This window comes from Acomys russatus, chromosome 14 (genome assembly GCF_903995435.1).
Source record: "Acomys russatus chromosome 14, mAcoRus1.1, whole genome shotgun sequence".
Taxonomy (NCBI): domain Eukaryota; kingdom Metazoa; phylum Chordata; class Mammalia; order Rodentia; family Muridae; genus Acomys; species Acomys russatus.
The window spans coordinates 11339182-11363240 of record NC_067150.1 but is presented as its reverse complement, the minus strand read 5'-3'; the positions used below and the strand labels follow the sequence as shown (position 1 = coordinate 11363240).

Sequence of the window (24059 nt, the reverse complement as noted above, 5' to 3'; positions counted from 1 at the left end):
TTCGGTGGTCATCCTGTTTCTAGCAGTTCTACCAGTGCTTTAATAACCACCAGCCAAACCCCCATCGCTGTGAGCAGACACCAGCACACCTCCACCTGCCATGTAGCTGTTCAGTCTTTCAAAGACAGGAAGTCAGTCATCTGAACAAGATCATGGTTGTAGTTTGGGAGATAATGTGTTAGAGTTCTCTAGAGAAGCAGAATCAACAGGAAGAAATCTGTCATAGTCTCCCTCTCCTTCTCCCTCTCTCTGTCACACACACACACACACACACACACACACACACACACACACAAATGCATATTCACACATATACATAGAAAGGGAATGAAAAAGAGATTTAATCTTATGGGTTTAGCTAAATGTGATCTGGGGCTAGCAAGTCTAAAGTTTGTAAGTCAAGCTACATGTAAGAGCTGGTTTTGCAATGTTGAAATGATTATCCAGTTGGCTGCTAGAAAGGGCAAAATTTCTCTTGGTGTTGATTTTCAGGTAAAAGTTCTTCTTGGGCCCACACGTATTATGGAGAGTAATTACTGATTATAAATATTGATACATGCACAAATACCTAAACATTGAGACCAGTTTTTAAATGGCAAGGCACAGTGGCCTAGCTAGCCTGAAAGACAAAGTAGCCTGCCATGGAGATTTTTAAAAATCAGGAGAAATTACGCAGGGAGAAAAACACCATGAATTATTCATACCCTTGGGAGAGAAGAGAAGAGGCTTTAGCCATAGTAGGCATTAGCCAATACTGTTCCACATTAGCCGAAAGAAAAGGAGGAGGTGATTTCATGACAAAGAAAAGAGTTCTTGAAAGATGACAGTATCCATCAGTCTCAAAAACAATTCAAAGTGAGAAACTGCAGAAATCAAGCAAGAAGGATTTAAGAGCACAGAGAAGACAAAGAGTTCCGGGAAGGTCTAACTCCCAGATGCAAACAGGAAAAGTGCCAGGAAGACAGAAGAGAAAACAAAGGAAAATCACCAATAAAATGATACAATAAATTCACAATTTACCAAAATTAAAGAATGAGAGTTTCAAGATTACAGGGCCAACTGAGGATCCAACGCTGGCTTGAAGAAGGTCATGCTAAATCACAACATGGCTAATTATCATGAAATTCTAAAAGTATGGCCTTCTCACATATTGGGGAGGGGAAAAATCTGGTCTCTTGCAAGCTTCAGAGACTTTGGATTTCCCAAAAACAACAGAATGCAGAAGATTGCTTCAATTTCCTGATGTAATCTAACTTTCAATGAGGTTTTAGATTTAACAATACAAATTCTCATAAAACGTGCCTCCCACAACCTCTTCCCATAGGAAGCAATTATAGGATCTCTAAATGAAAGAGAGAATAAGCCGGATGTATCCAGAAACTGATCTTTAACACAGATATGCAGGCGAGCTGGAGAGGAGGTCAGCCATTCAAGGTGGAACCCCCAGAGGCATCCACAAGACCACCTCAGCAAGTGAAAATCTGAGCCACTGTGTGCAGCTCAACACAGGGAATCCTCCTTAGAGAAAATTCTGGGGATGAATTTAAATAAGTATTCAGAAAAAGAAAGATTCATCTTTCACCTTTTTTTAAAGACAAAGGTATGCATAAAGTAAAAGTCACAATTCACTAGGTGACTAGCTACAAATAGCGTAGCACAGTTAATTCCAATAATAAAATGCTGTTTGTTTAATTAACATTAAAAATATTAGAATATATTGGGAGCAAGGGCCATAGAAGACTGCCAATGTGTGGTGTGATTAATGTTTTGAAATAAACGACATTATTGAAAGCCACCAGAAAATTATATTAGACACAATCACAAAATGTCTGCATTCCACAGAAGGAAATGCTAAAACACTAAAAAAGATGTCCAGGTTGTTTCCACAGCAGTATAAATACTATGGTTGACAAAGCAAAACTTGCAAAACACCATTTACTAAGTGTGTATCTAACTCTAAGGACAACAGGAATTTCTTTAAGAAAAAGAAAGGGACCAGCCATATCAGTGTGTCCTCTCCACCCTGAGACATGCGTACCGCTCTGAGAGTCTTCGTCCGCCTGATAGTTAATGCTGTCTGCCGTGCAGACATCAGTGCCTATTTTTGCATGACAGGCTCATGAATAGAACATGAAAGAGATGCAAATTTGAGCCTCTGAGTCGGGATTATGAAGGGGCGGGGCTTGCGTTTCAGTTGAGTTGACTTGGCCTTGCTTAGAGCTCAGGGCAGGATGGAGCATGGAGCCCATGACTTCTCCCATCTGGAGCTGTCACCATTTGCAGAAGGGTGATAGACAATACACAGCCATCTTCCTCGCCATCCTGCACTTTACTCCTGGGGCCTCTGACCATATCACTAGCATCCTTTAAAATGGGGACAATTAGGTGAATTTTTTGAGGACATACATGGAAGACAAACTATACCCTGGTGGTTTTATGGCACACAGCCCACGTGCTGACTGGGAGGGCCTGTCACAGCTGAGTCCAAGGACGCACATCACTGAGGCATCACCAGCTCATGAGGCCCTCTCTTTCCTCCAGGCTATCAGTGTTCCTGTCTCTCACAGTTCACTGGGAGAAACTGTGAATCAGAGATCACAGCCTGCTTCCCCAACCCTTGCCGGAATGGAGGATCCTGTGACCCCATAGGAAACACCTTCGTCTGCAGCTGTAAAGCCGGCCTCACAGGTGTCACGTAAGTGAGACTGTTGGAGCCCTCTCTACCCCACTTGTTATCCTAAGGAAACAACCCAGCGCACGGTTCGTTAGAATACATGGATACGCGGCTGGCTTCCCCATAGCGTGGCTGGCTTAGTAGGTAAAGTGAGTGCAGCGAGAAGACGAGGCCGGAGCCCTAGCACCCACGTTAAAAATCTGGGTACGGTGGCATGGACTTGTAATCCTAGTGCTAAGATTTCCTGGGACTGATCAGCCAACCAGTTTCTCCAAACTGGTGTGCTTCTGGGGTTCAGGGAGATATAGGGGCCCTCACAAAAACTAAAGATGGAAAGGGATGAAGGAAGACACCTGATATCAAACTCTTGTCTCCATAGGCATGTCCACACACATATGCACACATGTGTGCACACACATACACATACCAGTAACTACATTTTTTAAAGTACTTACACCGTTAGTAGGGACCCTACGGTCATATTTAATTTGTCTATTCTACTTTATCCTTTTGTACTTTCAAGTTTATTCAATGCATTCTACCATGTCGGAGACATTTCATTTTTAAAATGCGCTTTGCACCACCTAAAGTCTCCAGTATAATTCAGAGACACACTTTCCAGAATCTGCCAGCTGGACTCTACTATCCGGAGCTTAATGACCATTCTGAGAAATTAATCCTTACCTTTCCTTTGAAAATGCGTTTCCTCCAGGAAATGAGTAAAATGAAACTGTTGGCCAGATGGAAAAGGAATGCTTTAAATTCCGAGTAAAGGCCACTTCCAGGCAACCTTGATCAGCTCAGAAGTACATACGTGTACTCTCTGCGAGTGATAGTCTAATTACGGATCAGCCTGGCGTGTTCATTAGAGCAAGCCTCTGAGGACCCCAAAGAAATACTTAGCTGATGGTGAATCACTGGATGTAATTTAAAGTAATAAAGCTGCATTTATTTTTAAATACTCAGCAATTCTAACTAATGTCTGGTTGACCTGGCCCCAATCTGTTCCAATTAGGGACATTTGCACTACATTTTAAAAGGTGGATTACCAAAGCTATAAGTGAATCAGACTTTTTTGATGACCATATCAGGCAGTTACTTACATGGAGAAGCATGCAGGGGGAGAGAAGTTCTGGCTGTGTGCTTTGTCTGTTAAAGTAGGAAGGAGTCAGACTTAAAGGCCTGCCTTCCTGGGCTAGAGAGATAGACCAGGGGCTGAGAGCGCTAGCTGCCCTTCCGGAAGAGCGGAACGCACTTCCCAGCACCCATGTTAGGTGGCTCACAACCACCTGTAATTCCAGTTCCAAGGGGTCTGATGCCTTCTGCTAGTCTATGCAGGCAGCTGCACACACATGGTATACAGACACAGACACACACACACACACACACACACACATACACACAGAGAGAGAGAGAGAGAGAGAGAGAGTAATTTCAAAAGCCTACTTTGCAGTGGTAGAAACTGTGTAGAAGTGTGCTGATGCTCTCCCTCGTCCCTTTCTCTCACTCGATGAAACCATTTGTGTTTCACTATGGAAATGCTGGTGAGTTTGATGATGAGGTCCTTACGTTGCGCCCTTAGGGAACAGGTGCACAAGTGGTTTACAAGATGTGAGAAACGCATACTATATGCTGTTTCTACACTTGCACAGTTTTGAATTCTAAGGTATGCCTGACCCAGGGGATTTGGGGAGGGTATCTGTTCCACACCAAATATTCTCCTCTTTATCATCCCCTCCCCTCAGCTCTTCCCTCTCCAAACCCATGAAGAACTGAGAGGGCACACCTTTTGCAAAGTAATGGGCAAGGACACAGAAATGCCTGAGGTCACCCGTATGTGTGTGTGCATATGTGTACACACACATATGAACATGCATACACACACACACACACACACACACACACACACACAGCCACTGCACTCTGTAGAAGTTTCCTTCTCTTTTAACGCTGAGCCTTTTGCCTGAGCTCTGAGACAGTCTCGATACAGGACTTCTGTGTGCTTTGTCACTGAAGGTGCGAGGATGACGTGGACGAGTGTGAGCGAGAAGAGTGTGAGAACGGGGGCTCCTGTGTCAACCTGTTTGGCTCCTTCTTCTGCAACTGCACCCCAGGCTATGTGGGCCAGTACTGTGGCTTACGCCCCGTGGTCGTGCCCAACATCCAGGCTGGCCACTCCTACGTGGGCAAGGAGGAGCTGATAGGCATCGCTGTGGTCCTCTTCGTCATCTTCACCCTGGTTGTGCTCTTCATCGTCTTTCGCAAGAAGGTCTTTCGCAAGAACTACTCCCGCAACAACATCACGTTAGTGCAGGACCCTGCCACAGCGGCTCTGCTGCACAAGAGCAACGGCATCCCATTCCGCAGCCTGCGTGCGGGCGATGGGCGCAATGTGTACCAGGAGGTGGGGCCCCCGCAGGTGCCGGTGCGCCCCATGGCCTACACTCCCTGCTTCCAGAGTGACTCCAGGAACAATCTAGATAAAGGCCTGGACGGGCTGGGCAGTGAGCCACAGGAGATGAGTACGTTCCACCCAGAATCCCCACGCATCCTGACAGCACGGCGGGGCGTGGTGGTGTGCAGCGTGGCCCCCAACCTCCCGGCTGTGTCACCCTGCCGCTCAGACTGCGACTCCATCCGGAAGAATGGCTGGGACACAGGATCTGAAAGTGAGTGAGATGCAAGAACGGCCTGGTGTCCATTCCTGGGAAGGCCCCTGAGTCTCAGAAACCATGGCCAATGCTAAGCTATGAGAAGGAGGGGGGAAAGAAAGGCAGTCTCACGAAACAAGAGGATGGAACACAGGCAGGCGAAGTGTTTTGAACCAGGTGCTGTGTTTCCCTCTCTTCTTGGCCTTCTGCTACAAGAATCTGGCCCCTAAGGAAAGGCCTGAGGGTGTAAACCCTAGAAAGAGAAATAGCTTGGTGTGCCAAATAACGGAGTTGAGTGTGGCTGGGATGGCTGAGCATCAGCCAGAAGGTAGGATTTAGGAGCCACAGTGATGCAGGTATTTAAGCAGGTGAGTGGTATGAGCTAATTACAGGTTTAAAACAGCTCTGACACTCTGAGTACCATCCAGAAGGGAGGCTGACCAGCAAAGCAGTCTCTGCATCTAAGTGAGAAGGCGACTGCTCCTTGCCCTGGCTTCAGAATGACACTAGGGCAAACTCTATTGTCCCCTGACTTTTCTCCAGGCCACACAGTATTTTATGTGTCCTCACATTTTAAGAAGTCCTCGGCAGCAGGAGTTTCTGCCCTATGCTCTATATATGGAGGGAGGAGGGAGAGGTGGGCCCCAAATGGTCCTACAGAGCATGCGTAGATAAGGGAATAGCCAGTGCTGCTGGACAAAAGGGACATTACTAAGGAATCCTTAAGCTTGAGTCAATTCCAGTAGGAAACTATTGGAGAGGGTCTTCTAGAATCAGGGAGCAGACAGATCAGTATTGAGAGGATGGATGCCTGATCCTGGGTGGAGAGAACATCTAGAAGTCAAAGAGCTGACAGGTGACCATCATCTGCACATGGCACAGTTGATGGTAGAAGCATCGGCTCACTGAGGGACGAGAGAGACCCTCACTGAATGACTAGGCTGACTAGACCTCTGTGTGTGTGTTTACAAATATATGTGTATATATATGTAGACAACACAATGTGATGATAATGCTGAAGTAAAACTGCCACAACTGAGTGGACTCTCACAACTAAATGGGCTTGTACAACAACATGGGTACCATTTCCAGCTACCTTCTGGATGTGCAAAGGGAAGAATCTGGGCAGCAGGCTCCAAGTCTGTACTCTTATCAGAAACTGTTCCAGGGGCTCAGCAGAGAGGAGGCAGGGGAGAGTGCAAGAGAGCATCTCTCCATGGGAGGTCTTTCTGGTCCACTGCCACCAAGATGCCATCTGCTGGTTCTGACCTGTGACCACGTGTATTTTAAATCACACCCTGGGGTCTTCACTGGAGTTAGGCATCAGAACAACACTGTGGAGAGGCTCTTCTGTAGATGTGGTCTGTTTCTTTGTTCATTGGATCTCACTGTGTAGCACCAGCTGGCTTGGATCTTACTTTGTGCACTAGGACCTAGAACTCACAGAGTTCCTCCTGTCTCTGCCTCCCAAGTCCTGGGATTAAAGGTGTGTGCGATGACGACACCCAGCCAAAGGACTCTTATTTTATTTAGGAAATGAAAGGAGTTTTAGGTAAAGGCAAAGCAAAGGGCTTGAGTGAGTCATTGCAGCCACCAAGGCCAACTGAGCACTCTCATGTTCCTCGGTCCAAAGCTCAGCTGTGAGCACCTAGCCCTTTGGTAAAATACCTTGTTATATTTTGTGGTGTAGCTATTGGGAGGTGACTTTCTCCCTGGCATCTCCCTACACTTCTACCAGTTGTTTATCCAAGGCTCTGACTTCATTACCCGAAAGCAGGTGGGGAGTCCTCGTGTTTGCGCCCGATATTATTCTTGATGGGGGGGGGCAATGATGTCTGTGGCTGCAAAACAAAGTAACTATCCCCTAATCACAGGTCTGTGTCTCTTTGTACACTCACATTCCAGGATGGTCTGAAGTATTTCTTGGAGAATATTTTCCACCCGCACCTTGTTATATGACAGTTTTATTTCCAGAATCCACCTCAGGCCAAAACTCAAATTTTCCCCTGAAGTATCATTGGGTTTATAGAATACACTTCCCTCTTTGTTAGCCAAGACAGAGTTAGAGCTGGCGAGACAATCTCTGGGCAACTAATCCATTTTGGACTTGACCACCTAAAGAAATGATGCTTTTTATTGCTTCCTACATCTCTCAAATTAGAAAGGGGGAGGGGCCTGCCTATTTTCTATAGCAGAGAGGTTTAAAAAAAAAACACCAAGTGAATAAGGAAAATTTCACATCTGCCTGTCCTCTAACCAGACACAGGGCAGAGAACATAACAGCCCCAAGATGAAACACCACTGCCCTCTAGAAGGCAGAGCTGAAAATTCCACTGATTCCCCCAGAGATGGAAGCTGGGAGAAATATAACGGCTTTCTTTCCTATAAAATATTTATGCCCCTGTTTTAAAGTAATCTCATTTAACCTGGTGTTGACATCACATCAGTTCATGTAAATGACATAAATTAAGTCTGAATGAAGAGCAAGGCAACAGTCCGTGCTCATTCCCTCTCTCCACGGTCCTCACTTTGAGACAGGAACAGTTACTTCTGGCTTGACAGCTATTCGGAAGCTCATTTACCATGGGTTAAGGGTTTCAAATCCATAATGTAAATCACTTGATTGACAGACCTTTGCCCCCTATGGCACAATCAATTTTCCATTGTGGGGCGAACTTATTTTCTCGAAGCAAATCAAAAAGCCTCTAAGAAAAGGGGGGTAGGGAGAGAGAGAAAGAGAGAGAGAGAGAGAGAGAGGGAGAGAGAGAGAGAGCACAAGTCTGGAAGGCTGCACGACTGAGTGCTGTTTCTGCTTTCTCTTGCTCTTCCTGAAGACAAAGGGGCTGAAGACACTGGCGAGGTGACCTGCTTCACAAACAGTAACAAAGGCAGCAACTCTGAAGTCCAGTCCCTCAGCTCCTTCCAGTCGGACTCTGGCGACGACAACAGTAAGCATATTTCCTGCCTGGTGTCAGGGATGGGGACATGGCTGGTATTGTTTCGTGACCTGTTTGTTGGCTTTTAACTGTTTTCGACTCATTGTTGAGAGTCCTTCCCAGAATACCGAATAAGCCACTGGTCAGAGCAGGATCAGAACTCCCTCCGGGCACGAGTTCTCTTTGACTGAGATGGTGACAGAGTTGCCTCCTCCCCAGTGACAGTTCACCACAAACAGAATGGTGTGTCCCCCCTTCTGGGCCACTCGTGGTTCTCTTCCCTGCTCTGTGTTCAGCCACCAGTTCCTTAGACGTGAGTTTGGAGATGTGGCGGCTTTTCCGTAGAGCCAGCGATGTCTTTGTTCCATTGAATTTCCTTTCTCACCGGCTGGGGGAGAACTGATTTAAAACTATGAGGCAGCTCCTTAGGAAAATGCCTGTCTGGCCAGAATGCTGCGTGCAAGTCCTTGTGGCTCACAGCCAAATCTGGCACCTCCAGCTCCCTCGAACTTGTGCTGGTGGCGAAAGGGCTGATATGTCCAACTAGAGGAACAGCTGAGGAGGATGAGCAGAGAAAGAAGAGGAAATTTAAACTAGCAAATGTTTGTGCCATGGTGCTAAAGCAAGCATCATTTCAAGGATCATAGAGGGGCAGGCAACCCTTACCCTAGCCGCACCTTAACTTGCCTTCCCACTGACCAGCAGTTAACAAGAAAACCAAATTAACGCTTGCTAATTAATGTAACCTTTCAACACATAGACCCCTGCAAAGCACTGTGTGCTAAGTCCTGGGCTGGGTCTTTTGAACATACACAGGGACGTAACACACAGGAAAAGTGGCCAAGAAGTAGTTGTAGGGTTACAATAGTTGCTTTCTCATACATAACCAGATCGCTCCCACACATTCACACAGTACTAACCACCCCTAAAGATGTTTCAGTGCAGGGGCTGGGAAGGTGGTAGCTCTGTAAGTAAGAACACGTGTTCTGTGCACAAGAACTTCAGTTGGAATCCCTAGAACCCACATAGAATCCCATGCCTGGGGCCCCGTTTCTGCCCTGAGCATTGTGGGGAAGAGCCAAGCCAGCATGCAAAGCTTCGTGTTCACTGATAGACCCTGTCTCTGACACGTGAAAGAAAACAACACTTAGGTGTCCTGCTCTGGTCTCCCATGTGATTTCACAGGCCCATGAACATGCAAACATGCATATACCACACACAAATATAGACACAGGAGTGCATACACACACACATGCACACACGCACACATGCATGCACACATGCAGGCACACATGCATGCACACATGCAGGCACACATGCATGCACACATGCAGGCACACACATGCACCTCCAAACATAAAGACACACAGAGACACTAGCGTATCTACCTCCTGGGATAACAAACCATGTAACCGCATTTCCTCTGACCATTTTCAAACTGGGCACACAAGCCTCTGAGCCAGGTGTGCTTGCTTTGATGCATCCCCGCTTCCTTCAGCTCCAGTGAGAAGAAAATCTATAGCAACTTTGCATTTTATAGTAAACATTGAGAACTTAACAGTTTCAAAGACTAGACAGCGGCTTTAGCCATAATGTCTGGCTGGTGGCTCTCAAAGGCTCTATAACTCACGCACCTGACACTTTATGCTCAGCATCTGGCCAGGTAGGTAGCACTAAGCCCTCTCGCCTGAAGTCATGAGCATCTGAGGAAACTCCTATAGATGCCAAGCCTCATCAGCAGGAGATGGGCTTCAGGGTGGTCCGGACCGTCCACGACATGTGTGAGGCCATTAGGCTCGTCTAAGTTCCAAGGTTTCCTACATCATTGACAATGGGCTCAGAGCTCATTGCTAACTGGCAAGCAATTTCCCCCAGAACAGGGAGGTCTCCCTCTGAGGGTCCCTGAGAGTGCTACTGAGAAATCTCCATGAGCTCCATGGGCCACCATCTTCCTAGTGACCGGTGATGGGCTGTGAAGAAATGACTCAGAAGCTCACTGCCTCCCATCTTTTAAGGAGCACTGCCTCCCATCTTTTAAGGAGCACTGCCTCCCATCTTTTAAGGAGCACTGCCTCCCATCTTTTAAGGAGCACTGACTCCCGTCTTTTAAGGAGCACCGCCTCCCATCTTTTAAGGAGCACTGCCTCCCATCTTTCTGCTGCTTCCCTTCGGTTCCCAGGATTCCCAGGCCCCATACATAAGCATCCTCTTGACACCTGCCCTGAGGGGCAGACTATGGGAAGGCTGTGGGGGAGGGGCATTGTGTGTGCAGTCTTCATTATCGTGATTAGTCGTTAACAAGTGTTTGAACTGTGTAACTAACCAGGAACTGTCCTTCCCCTCCCTCCTGTCTTCTCTTCCTGCCAAAAGCATCCATAGTGACTGTCATTCAACTTGTCAACAATGTAGTTGACTCTATAGAAAATGAAGGTATTTACAGTTATATTTTGTTTTTTATCTTTGTTTTCCTCCTTCCATAGCAAGTCTGTGTCCTTCTGGAGAGTTTGCTCCTGTGGTCCTTTATCTGGGGTTGGAAGTGCTATATAACGCTGCTTGTAAATAAGATAATAACAGGGGTGGGGATGTAGCTCAGAGTTAGAGGACTTGCCTAGCTAGCCCATAGGTTTGGTCTCCAGTACCAGAAAAAAAATATTTTAAGGTTCCAGATGTATCTTTATGGATTGCAATAAACTGAACAATTTTGAAAGAAAATCTAGTTCATTTTTTTAAAATAGCAAGATTCCCTTATCAAATCTCTTCAAAGTAAAGAATATTCATTCACAATCCAGATTAATCAGTTAATATTACATTCTTCTAGCATTTGTTGAGTACCTGCTGTGAGCTATGAATACTTATAAAGTCATCAGAAATGGCAATGTTATGAGGATTAATTTATATCAGGTAATTTTGTTAGTGCTTTAATAAAATTATAGCAAAATGCAGATGGGATTGATGTATTCATTTCCCAAATCACAGTGGGGAGAGATTTTTTTAAGTGTGAGCTCAGTGTTAGGCCTTGGTTTCCCGAGAGTGTTTTAGAGCTTCTGAAGTATCTGCTTTGTCTCTCGTCACCTGGCCTGGATGGCCGGATTCACTTCTCACTTTGTGTTTGAACAGTGTCTGTCATGGACCCAGGACAGAACTACAACAGAGGTGACTCTGCCAGCAGCCGGGATAACAGCTCATTTCTGTGTCTGCACTGCTCACTCATTCTCACTGTGCCCTCCCCCCATCCCCCCTGAGTCTCCCCAGCTGAGTTTTGCATGTTCCAGGTGTCTTGCGCGCTCAGCCCCACATGCACTCCGCCGCTCCAGCCTGTGTGTGGAATTCACCCACTTACCTGCAAAGCTCCTGGCTTTTGCAGTTCATAGCATACCAGTGCATCTCTCTGGCAGCATGCCGCCATGTTCCCGGCCTTGTGCACAGCATGCTATGGGAAGTGGGAACGGGAGGGTGGATATTGAAGATGCTAAGTCTGTGTTCCATCAGCATGCCTCTGGTGTCATATCGCTGGACCTGGTGACTAGGAGTCTGCAGCAGCCAGGCTCCTTTTCTCTGTGCTCTCTCCAGGCCTAAGCATGGCTGCCCCTAATGGGCCCTTGGAGACAGCTTGCATTTGACCTTGGCTCTCAGGGTCTCCTGGACTTTGGTAATGCATGACAGGCTCATCCCTGCTCTTCATCGATCCTTTCCCCTTCTCTAGTGTGGAGGAAGTTAATCATCTGGATTTTTCTCTCACAGCTTACCACTGGGACACATCTGACTGGATGCCTGGGGCACGGCTGTCTGATATAGAAGAAATGCCCAACTATGAGAGCCAGGACGGAGGGTCGGCACACCAGGGCAGCACACGAGAGCTGGAGAGTGACTACTATCTAGGTGGCTATGACATTGACAGTGAATACCCCCCACCTCATGAAGAGGAGTTCCTGAGTCAGGATCAGCTGCCACCACCACTGCCTGAGGACTTCCCCGAGCAGTATGAGGCTCTGCCTCCCTCTCAGCCCACCTCACTCTCTGGCACCATGAGCCCAGACTGCAGGAGAAGGCCCCGGTTTCACCCCAGCCAGTACCTCCCTCCTCACCCACTCCCCAATGAAACGGATTTGGGGGGCCCACCCTCCAACTGTGATTTTAGTACTTTTGCAGTAGGCATGAACCATGGCACCGAGGTCACGGGCCCCACAGACAGTGTGTCTCTGTCCTTGCACAACTGCAGAGGCACCCCATCCTCGGATATGTCAGCCCGCTGTGGCTTTGATGATTCCGAGGTAGCCATGAGTGACTATGAGAGCGCGGGCGAGCTCAGCCTCAGCAACCTTCGCATTCCCTTTGTGGAAACGCAGCACCAGACTCAGGTGTAGAGGACACCCCTGGGTGCTGTGCCCCGAGCACTACAGCATGGAAGGAAACTGGCTGCACTTGTGTCTGGATGGAGAGATGTCCGTGGAATTGTGGACTTTCTATGAGCAACACTTTCACCTGTCTTACTGTCACAAGCGAGCTCGCCTCCCAGAGTGACACGCAGACACTCAGCCTTGTTTCAGCGGGGAGGGAGGAGCTGACAGTCCTTGCTGTGGGTATCTATCTGTGTTTGTGGCTTGGAGTGCCAAGGGGAAGAAATGAGTTTCCTGAGTTCACTGGGAAGTCATGAGTGGCTTTGTACATCTTTGTGCCCCTGAAAATATGAAAGCAAAGATCCTTACAGTATTAACCCTGCCACCATAAGGGGGGGGGGGGGGCTTCATTGCATGTGATGTTGAGCCAAGGAAGTGAAAATAGTAGTGATGTTTGTTAGGAAAGTTAGTGTTCTAGATGAAAGAAAAGAGAAATGGGTGTTAAACCGGAAGGTGGACAGAAGCCTTTAAAACAAACTCTATTTTTTAAACAAGCTGCCTAATCTTCAGCTATAAAATTAGGTTTCAGTAACATACACAGTGTGCTCAGATTTTCCTTTCTTACTTGTGTTAAGCATCCAGTATAATACAGTTGGGTTTTGTGATCTCTGAGAAAGTTAGCAAGAGAGAGCAGTAAGAGGCTGTTAAGGCTCCAGCGGATGGGGCGTGGGGAGGTTAATGTTCAAACATTATAAAGACTGTGATGATGATCTTGGTTTTTTTGTTGTCTGCCAAATATTCCTGGCCATATCCTGGTTCTAACATTGCTGCAGATACTGGCCCCTTTTGGTATATTCTTCCTTAGAATGAGGAGTATTTGAAAGTCTACGCAGAATTCACAAATTCAGCGGAGAGGGGATGTGATGCTATCAGAGGTAGTCACAATTGTCCAGGCCACAGGTGAAAGTCGTGTGTGTTATTCTAAACTGGCAATGATGACATTATAAATACTCTTAGGTTTTTTAAGAAGAACGTAGGTAGTGACTATGTATAAATTAAATTGTGTGTGTGAGTGTGTGTGTGCGCGCATGTGTGCGTGCAAGTGGGCATGCATGTGTGCTTGAAAGGAGGACCTAGGTATCACTCTGAGTATGCACTCACTACAGCTGCTCTTGAGGAAAGCTGCCCCAAAGGGTTTAGGATTCAGTGCTGGGAATGGTGAGGTGAGCAAGCACTGTTCACCTTCCGGTTTCTCTGATCTTTAGTGTTAACAGAACCACCAAATGCCATATCGTACTCTAATTCAGTTAACCTTACTTTAGTACTGCCATTTGTATTAACTTAATGCAAGTACTGTGATTTTTTTTAAAGACAGTGTTTTATAATTTTCCAGAACTACTATTTGAAACTGTGTAGCATTTGATTACACCCTAGGGTTTTCATCCCATCTAACATGTAGGCTTTGGCCATCACTTTCCCATGACAGAATGCTCATCCCACGAAAAAAAAAAAAAAATCCCAACATTCAAAAGTTAAAGCTGGCAGTGGAGTTGACTTTCCTCTCTCACTTTGATCAGCTGTGGCCACCGCCATTGCAGTGACCATGGGAAATGAATGCGTATTTGCACATCTGTCTCCTGAGTAGATCTCTGTATGCATGGTTCCTGTTGACACCATTGGTGTGTAAAGGGAGCCGTCTGGGGTCTGCCCATCATCTCTCCATTGTCTTTAATCCTCTTACTCCTTTGGAGGAGTCAGTGTTTCTGAACATCTGTCATTAGAAAAAAAAAAAAAAAAGTCCTTTCATTCCCAGACTTCCTAAGTTAGTAGATACACTTGTCTGGTTTCTCAGCTTTTCTCTTCCATTCTCTCGGTTGGACTCACCACGGAGGTATTATCCACACTGTGGTTTAGAAATAAATGAATTTCACTAAGGCTGCTTTAGTATTTTTCTTATATAAGAAGCACATTTGCAAGAATCACAAAGAAAATGACAAACTAATGGTCCAGAGTTGAATCACTGCTGTGCTTTTAATAACACAACAGCATAAAACCATCAAAGTAAAACCAACAATTCATTTCTTGCCCCTGGGAACTATGAAATGAGATTCGTGCCAATGAGTCACCATTGCTTAGCCAGCATCTCTTCCAGAGAGAACGCCTGGCCGACCCTATAATGAAGGCATAAATAGAGCTATCTGCAGACAGTTGTAGAGTCACTGAAGAAACCCTTGCCCGACCTCTCCTCTGACCTACATAAAATACTTCTATCTTTAGGACACCTTCCTGCTAACTTTCAGCAGAATAGCTCTGTAGACATTCCTGATGAGTGCTGGGTCTATTGGATTCTTTATCTGTAAACTTATGAAATCCGATTCTCTTCTTAAAAATTAGATGCTCTTACAGATTAGAAAGTGGAGCGCGGTGAGTTTTACCTGCAACCAGATGAAGTGGCCACAGTTCTAAATAATGGGTTCTTAAGATGTTCGCATGTAGGAAGCATGCCCAGAGAGAGGAGGAGACTTGCCCAGGCTCACACGGAAGTCCACTCATTGACAAAAACCATTACCCATCCACTTAGTCACTATTTCTTGCCTGTACAGTCGCACCTCACTAAGCTGTCTGAGCTGAAAGCTGCTTTCTTCTGCTGAACCTCTGTCTTTCCGCTCTTCCTTCACTGAAATATGCAAGAAAATAAAAACAAATAGAGGCCATTTCTCTGGGGCCTCTGATGGGCCCAGAGATTTGGACATTCATCAAATGCTGCTTTTGCCAAATGAATGTTTCTACAATGGGGATGGAGTGAGCACAGAACTATGTTCAGACTGTAGTCGTCACTGGTAGCGAAGCTGGTGGTGTGGAACACGCCCACCCAGTGTGTTGTATGCTTTTATGTTGTTGTTTCCTTCTCACGGGTTCTGTCCACTGTTCGCATCCTGTCCACCACGATGGAAAATTAGCCAATGCGTGAATGTCTTTGTATCTGTCGGGAGATGTGCCACACATGTTAGGCTGAGAGAAGCCATCGCTCTTTGTCACGCTGCAAGCAGGAGCCAGAGGGCTGTAAAGGATGGACAGTGTGCTTTATGTATTCCCTTCCTCTGAGAGCATTTTTGCTGCTGAGCATCATCCTGTGCCTGTTTTCCATGTACCCCTAGCCTGCCCACTCACAAAGCGCAATGGGAAAGTCATAGCAATATATGTAGGTCACGGCCATAATCTTAAGGTTTAAGCCACTGGAGTCACAGGAAGGCCTGGGCAGATTTCCCTGGGACAGTCATAAGAAATCACTATCCCAGAAGAGAAGAAAGTACATTTCCTATTGGCCTCTTGATGCAGACTGCCTTGCTGCTTTGCTGAAGCTAAGAGGGCCAAAACACAAAGAAAGACGATCAACATAAATCATTAAAGACCCAGAAAAGACCTTTAGATGAACTAATTCAGGATGAACTAGTGTTCGTGTTGTGTAGCTTGTCTATCTGGCCTTCTCACTGCTGCAGACACTGGTCATGTGGTTAGAGTTGGATGTTCTGTGATGTGTGGGGCATGGGGCTTCCAAGAGGCACTTCTTCAGTGCCATCTTTCTGTGTGGTCTGTGAGGAGGCGCTGTGTGTTCTTGTTAGTTTGTGTCTTGCAGCCTTCAGTTGCACATCACTGAATCAGACCCACCTCTTTGAGCTTCCAGTCATGTGTCACAGGGGGGTTTAAAGTAGCCATGCATGGGTTTGACATCAGTGACATTTAGCCAGCTGACTAAGACGGGAAAAGAATAAGGTATTTCTTTCCTTATGTAATAATGAAAAGCAATAATTACAAGTATGTAACAATACACAAAGGCCATAATTAGTCTCTTCCAGTGTTCAGGATGCACTAGAGAATTCTGTAGTCATTTGGAATATGTTGGACCCATTAGTATGTCCCATCGCACCCTTCAGCAAACAAATACCTGAATTGCTCCTACGTAACAATTCTATGAGCCCATACTACTGCATTTCGGGAGTGACAGATGTGTCTGGAAAAGGGCAGGGTTCTTGCAAAGCACTGTACCAGAGACCATGTTGTACATTTGTCTGTTATAAACAGGCTGGTTTATAAAAGATGTATGTTTTCAGTGTTTAAAATGTTTATAAAACTGTATATAGGTGGTTTCAGTTTTCCAGGCGTTTGTAGATACATGCCTGTCCGGATGCTTTAATTTGGAGGGTCAAATAGAATTCTTAGTCATCCACATTGTTTTTCTGCAAACTTTTGGGGTACACCCACAAAAAAAGAGGACTTTAGATTTGAAAAAGATGTTTTTTATTCATTTTGAAATGTATTGTGTCTTTCCTTTGATTCCACTGTTTTCATTTAACTCTGTTTTCAAAAAAGAAAAGTGTTTCTATTGACTTCTTTTTAAAGATAAATGTGTTTTGCCCAGTTATTGAGCACTCGACCTCACACTATTTCCCAGTCAAAATGAGTTGTCATTTCTTCACCTGAACACTCACCTCACCTCGCACACACACACATCACAGTCAAACTTATGCAAAGAGGAAAGTGAATCATCATTGAATCTTGTCCCTATATAGATGGATGGTTTCTTCATATATTACTGTTGGAAGTATTCAGTCTTGGGTTTTTTAAGAGAGAAAGAAAGAAAGAGAAATGGAAGAAAACACATAAGGAAATAAAAAGACACAAAAAAAAATTAGCCAAAAACAAAACAAGGGGGAAAAACCTACCCAACAGTACATAGGTTTGTAACTGCCAAATTTGATCATTAAAACAAGTTTTCAAGTAAAAGGAAAAACAGTACTATGAAACTCTACTGTGTTGGCTCTTTTTAAGTGTCTCCTTGCATTCATCTGCCATAGCATTTGGCAGCAAGTATTCCTAGAGGAAAACCCGCACAGCACTACCCACACCTTAAAGAGGGTCTTTGGTCTGAAGTAGGGGTCTGGGGTTTTCATTTTGTTTTGTTTCATCTCAGGATTTTTAATAATGTTGTGATGCCCACATAGTAAAGTCTTCTGCAGTGTCCTGCAGGGCACACACGGTCTGCGGGCCTTTGCCTGAGGAGAAACATGCAGTGGAGAGAGTGCTGGACACTAGACAGCAAAGGTCACCACCTTCTGAGTCACTAAACCCAAGCCCAGCTCTCCAAGACAGGCTTGCTGTACCTTGCCTTGGGGAGGTGGGTCCAGACCAGCAGGGCAGGCCCTGGAGCTGCTGTCAATCAAACTGGGCTGTGCCTTTATCCACTGTAGGAACTCCATCTGCTGGGGACTGGCCAGGATGCCAGAGCCTTCAGCCACAACTCCACTGAAGTCCAAGTGCTAAGCACCACCCCCTTTCGGGCTTGAAGTTCCCCCTGGAGGGCTCACCTTTGGCAGAGCAGTCTTTGGTGACTCGCCCTAGCCCACCCACTGTGATACACAGGTAAGACTTAGCAGCTGGATAGAAAGTGGGCACCAACTGACTACATGCACCAATTCTCTTGGTAAATACTTGTATCGTGGATGATTTTGATAAATAACAGAAGAGATGGAGAGAGGCATTTCCAATTCTTCACTATAAAACGGTGTATTCCAAAAGGTGCCTGAACCAGGGACACAGAGAGGGATAATGGTGAGAAAGGCACAGATGTTACTCTCAGAAATGTGGCTGACCACCTTGTAGGGACCGAGAGCCAGGGAAGAGTTCCCTGCCTCTGGTTTGACCTGGAGCTCCTAGAATCCCCACCCCTGTGACTAGCCACACTGTACTTCTGCAGTAGCTCACTGTGTATCATTGATCCAAAAGCCCTATGAAGGACCCTCCTCCCCGCCCCCTGCCCCCAGCACTGCTTCAGGTTAGAAGCAACCACCATTCTGTTCTTACCAGCAAATCTCCTGTGAGGTTTGTTGCGTGGTGTGACTTTGTATATTCCTTGGTTCCCAAATGTCAGGACGCTCTTGCACCAAGAAGAAGATGTTCAATCACAGTTGTGTCAACCCTTGCCACCCTTCGCAGGAAAGCTTTAGCTTAAGTCTTTGCCCTTCCTTGTGAATTGGTAGGGCAACCCAGAGATGAGATGGGTCTCTTGGATAGGGAGAGGATAGGTTTTGTCTACCTGCTTTCTTTGCTCTGGTTTTGCAGTAGAAGGGCTGGATTCTAACTTGGAAATAATTCTCTCTAAAAAGCTCACCCCTGCGTCAGTCCCCAAGACTTGTCACTCCAGTTTGATAATTCACCAGGAAGATTAACAGGACCATTCACACCTATGACTTAGCAAATGAAAGAATGCAAGACAAGCTCAGTGAGAGGAGCCACTGCATGAGGGTAAGGTGTGCTCACCACATTTGTAGAAAGCCATTCTGGAAACTATTGGGCTGTCCCAAAGCCTGATCCCAGACATCATCAACTGGCAATCCTTCGCAGGAATGCAATCAAGTTGTAAGGTGGTGTGTGCATAGTTCCTTAATATTTCCTCCAAAGTGACATCCGAGCCCCCAGACTCAGCAGTGAACAATTTCTGCTGTTCACGCACGATGCACTGCAGCCAGCTGAATCTTCCACCTCTGAGCTTCCCTGCCCTTCTCCACCGCAGTGCAGGCGCTGGTCCCCCAAGCGTCTGCTAAGTGCCTCCTCCTGTGTGAACACGTGCTGCTCAGGGCAATGATGCTGTCAAACATATGGTTTGCACAAGTCAGGAAGCCGTGGTGTCAGTGCTCGAATGTGTGGGCTCCCTGCACAAAAGAGCAGGTTTTCTATCTACAAGTTCATCTTCAATAAATTAGATATTTTTCAAAGGTCTATCATTTTTTTCCTCATTCCTTTGGTTTTAAAATTCTAATTAAGTTTTGGATACTTTTGCCAATTTTATATGATTTTAATAAAGAAAATTTGAATCAATTTCAATATGAAACAGTGACAGTATTTATCTACTTACAATACACACACACACACACACAAGTCAGTTTAATATGCTTAAAAATGGCTAAAAACAGAAAATTTTAATTTTTATAATTAACATATAAGGTGTCACATATCATTATTACTTTTTTAATCTCCTTTTTTAATTTCTTTATTATTTATACAGTGTTCTGCCCGCATGCTCACCTGTTTGCCACAAGAAGGCACCAGATCTAATTACAGATGGTCATGACCCACCATGTGGTTGCTGGGAGTTGAACCCAGCACCTTAGGAAGAGCAGTTGGGGCTTTTAACCTCTGAGCCATCTCTCCAACCCCCTTATCCCCAGCCACAACCCTGTATCCCATTGTGCCTCACCACCAGCTTTTTTTTTCTCTCTTTCATGTCCCATGTGTCCTTTTGCTACCGTGTCCTTCGTCATTGCTTCATCACTCGTCAGCTCCCTCTCCTCTTCAGCTTTACAGGCTGTACCCTATACTTACAACTCGATAAACAAAAGTTGAAGATACTTCTCTTATATTTTTTTAAAAAGTTCTTTGGGCTGGAGAGATGGCTCAGTGGCTAAGAGGGCCGCCTGCTCTTCCGAGGGTCCCGAGTTCAATCTCCAGCAACGACATGGTGTCTCACAACCATCTATAATGAAATCTGATGCTCTCTTCTGGCATGTAGGTGTACATGCAGGCAGAACACTGTATACATAATAATAAATAAATAAATCTTTAAAAAAAAGACTAGATTTTTTTTAAAAAGTTCTTTGTTTCTTTATTTATTATACTTTAGGTTAACTATTCCTTATCCCACATTCATGTATTCAAAGTGTTTCAAACTTCAAATTTTATTTAGTTTTTTGACTTCTTATATGTACATATGAGCTGTGTTGAGGATAACTCTTAAGTGTGCAATTCAGGTACCTCTCCTGTCTCACAGGAGATGTTTAGCAGGCCTACAACCATGCCATTCCCACCTCTGCAAGCTGTCATGTGAGGGCCATTGTGGAGTCGTCCTCTGATGGGGTTCTGTCAGTGCCTACAACCATGCCATTCCCACCTCTGCAAGCTGTCATGTGAGGGCCATTGTGGAGTCGTCCTCTGATGGGGTTCTGTCAGTGCCTACAACCATGCCATTCCCACCTCTGCAAGCTGTCATGTGAGGGCCATTGTGGAGTCGTCCTCTCATGGGGTTCTGTCAGTGCCTACAACCATGCCATTCCCACCTCTGCAAGCTGTCATGTGAGGGCCATTGTGGAGTCGTCCTCTCATGGGGTTCTGTCAGTGCTCAGGTGCTTCAGACTCTGCAGCATCTGGGACTTCGGATGCTCGTGTTGTTCCTTTCCTTTTATTATTTCCTGAGTAGTGAAAGTTCGTTACAAGCTGTGAAAATGAAGACAGGAAAAAAAATGCCATATGTATGTTTTCATCAATGACTACCAGCACTTTACACATTATACGTATGTGATGTGGGGTAGATGTATTCACATGAACCTGTGCCAATGGCCCTGAGTATTCCTTCAGGCTCATGTCCAGTGCGGGTAGATACTGACATACATTTTTCTCATGAACATACAGGATCGTTATTTAAAAAAAAAAAACCACTCCACATAATAAAGACTACTTCCTCGTGAACACAGAAGCCTACAAAGCTGGGCATGGAGGGCCACTTTGCCTTGGGTTGGGTTTCCCACACCATTTCTACCTCTGACAGAAACTGGGTCACTTCTTTAAGAATGTAGGAGGCTTCTTTAAGCTTCATACAACAATCATTCTCTTACTGGCACCTTTTTGTGCTCCTCCGTTTCATGGGCTTTATGATCTGTCAGCTCTGCACAAATCCCCACTGTATCCTGTAGGGTTCAACCAGCTCCCCACTTCCCTTCTTTGGGGCCTGTGGACTCCTTCTTAGACTCTGCGAGGGGTGCTCTTTGATTGGACAGTCTCACAGCCCCTCGTAACTGTTGAAAAGTTCAGATGAAGCTGATTTCACATATATGTGCTATGGGCTACATCTTCCCAGAATGTATATATTGACATTCTAGCCCTAATACTCAGGTTTGGGGAAGTGGGAACTTTGAAAGGCAAACAAGCTACGAGAGCGGGGCTCTCACAAATAGCATTCACATTTTTATAATAAAAGGAGGGACCATGAGAACACTTGTACCATCACCTTCCATAATACAAAATTAGTAGTGCACAAATGAAGGTTTCTCCCAGCTTCCAAGCATGATGGCACCCTGGTCTCAGACTGCCTCTCTCCAAAACTGAGAAAAAAATGAACTTTTGCTGTTTATGCATTTTATAGCCTTATGATACTTGGTAATCACATCCCAAATAAACAATTATAGCCCATCAAGTCACACGGGCAGGTAAAAGGAGGGTTCGTAACACAATTTGCTTTGTATATATAAATAGTCCTCAAACTTGCTGTGTCACCCAACACCTTGGCTAACTCCTGTCTCCATGCTGGATAGACAGATGGGGTTTCGGTTCATCTGTCTGTTGTGTGCCTCTTTGTAATGTCTGTGCTGTCTACTGTACTGTGATCAGTCTGTGGTTTATAAAAGCAAGCTCTTAGTGATGGGCTGATGTTTGACACTGATGCTTCTGTGAACATCTTTGTGGAAACAGGCACACATGTAAGTGTTTCTGAAGATGTTGCTGGAAGGAAAAATTTTAAGTCAAAGGATGTGTCTGTTTTTATTTCTAAGAATTTCTTCCCTTGTTAACTACCCTGAAAACCATTTAAAATTTATAAGCAGAATAAATTATAATCACATCAGTATTACACAGCCTCCATATAACAGTCTTACAACGCACTCACTGTCAACTGTGAAACTGGTTTTGTGCTCTTCAAGACTCCTAGAAGACACTAGGTCGGAGACCTCATGGCTTTTCTCTGCCATCCAGAAAACTGGCTTTTCATCTTCCACATTTGTAGATACTGTCAACTGTATTGTCCCTCTCTGTCTGTCTGTCTGTCCAGAAAAGGTATACTGAGAACGGCCAATGCGTGTTCATTGACACCAATATCTGGCTCTCGGGCCAAAAGCTTGGATAGGAAGGTCCCAGGAAAGGATTTCACATGAGCAGTTCCTACTGGGGTCTGCTTCAGAAGCTCATGTTAGAATGATCATGACTTTACAACCTTTGACCTTTGCATTGTCCATTTCTGCAACATATGAAACCCAAAATATTCCTTTAAAACATATATTTCCAGGCTGGGCAGATAGCTCAGTTGAGAAAGTGCTGGCTGCATAAACATAAGGATCTGAGTTCAATCCCCAGAACCTGCTTTTTTTCTTACTTTTTAAAAAATATTATTTATTCAGATTACCTCCTGATTGTTATCCCCTAGCTTGTATCTTCCCATTCCCACCCTTCCTCACTCTTTCACCCCATTCCCGTCCCCTAGACCTCTAATAGAAGGGGACCTCCTCCCCACCATATGACCACAGCCTATCAGGTCTCATCCAAGTAACTTGCTTCCCCATCCTCTGAGTGCCACCAGGCCTCCCTACCTACTTTTAAAAGCTGGGTGTGACACAGCATGTGGGAAGTGGGGGGGGGGGGGCGCCCAGGCCTGGGGAGACAGAGTCTGGCAAAGCAATGGGGTATGCTGGCCAGCCAGCCTAGCCAAGGGAGCTCCAGGCCAACTAAGAAATATCGTCTCAATAAATGGATAGACAGATAGATGATAGATAGACGATAGATAGATAGATAATAGATAGATAGATAGATAGATAGATAGATAGATAGATAGATAAATGGTGAGCAACAGGGCTTCAACATGCTGCCGGCTACACAGGCTCTCATCACACACTCACTCGCCTTCTAATGAAGTCAAGATTACCATCAATCTCAGAAGTTGCTTCTTGAGACAGGCTTTAGGACTACATCATCTCTGTGACCCAGAAAGAAACAGCATTTAACTGGGTCACAAAGGAACGTGGTGACAGGTGAGGTGATCTGGACTGGAGAAAGGTGCTTGTTCTAAACAGTAGGAAATTGACTTGAGAGGAATGAGCTTAAAATGACCAAATGGACAGCAGCCTCAGGGACCGCCCTGCAAGACAGCAGAAGAGATCACTTATCCAGCACAGAAATGAGCCTTCAGAGAGCTCAGCGCATAAGGAGACTTGCTTCCCCATGCCTCAGAATATAATTAATTAAGAATTCAGGATACGAGGTAATTAGAGGAGCTGTAACCTGGAGGTATACTACTCAATTATTCCAATCATTTTTAACAATGAGAAAATCTAATTTTTCTGGTCACATGGCATAGATCTCAAATTTGGATAATGTAGAGAGCAATGTTATTGTAATGGCATCAGTAAATTAAGTTATTTCCTTTGATTTTGATTTTCCAGTGAAAATCAGTATCAAACGATTGAACAAAAAGTAGGTAAATGATTATAGAAAATGAAGAAAAAAAAATCCTTGAGAGAAAAAGATACACATTGAATTTTGTATCTTTGTTGGCATGAAGCTATAACCACTTTATTCATATGTGCATATGCATGTATCTGTGTGTGTAAATTTATGTATGTATTTTGTGTATGTATGTATTATG

The 24059-nt window shown here is 45.2% G+C and overlaps 1 protein-coding gene across 1 annotated transcript in view; it reads left to right on the top strand.

Annotated features, from left to right (window-relative positions):
• Fat3 (FAT atypical cadherin 3) overlaps positions 1-13323 on the top strand; it is a 615276-nt gene extending 601953 nt beyond the window's left edge. The window contains exons 23-28 of the mRNA XM_051155934.1: positions 2542-2695; positions 4691-5343; positions 8160-8273; positions 10632-10691; positions 11379-11414; positions 12003-13323. Of these exons, the coding sequence (XP_051011891.1) occupies positions 2542-2695; positions 4691-5343; positions 8160-8273; positions 10632-10691; positions 11379-11414; positions 12003-12625 (1640 nt within the window). The 3' untranslated portion in view covers positions 12626-13323. The remainder of the gene's footprint in view (positions 1-2541; positions 2696-4690; positions 5344-8159; positions 8274-10631; positions 10692-11378; positions 11415-12002) is intronic.
• Positions 13324-24059: the final 10736 nt, after the last annotated feature.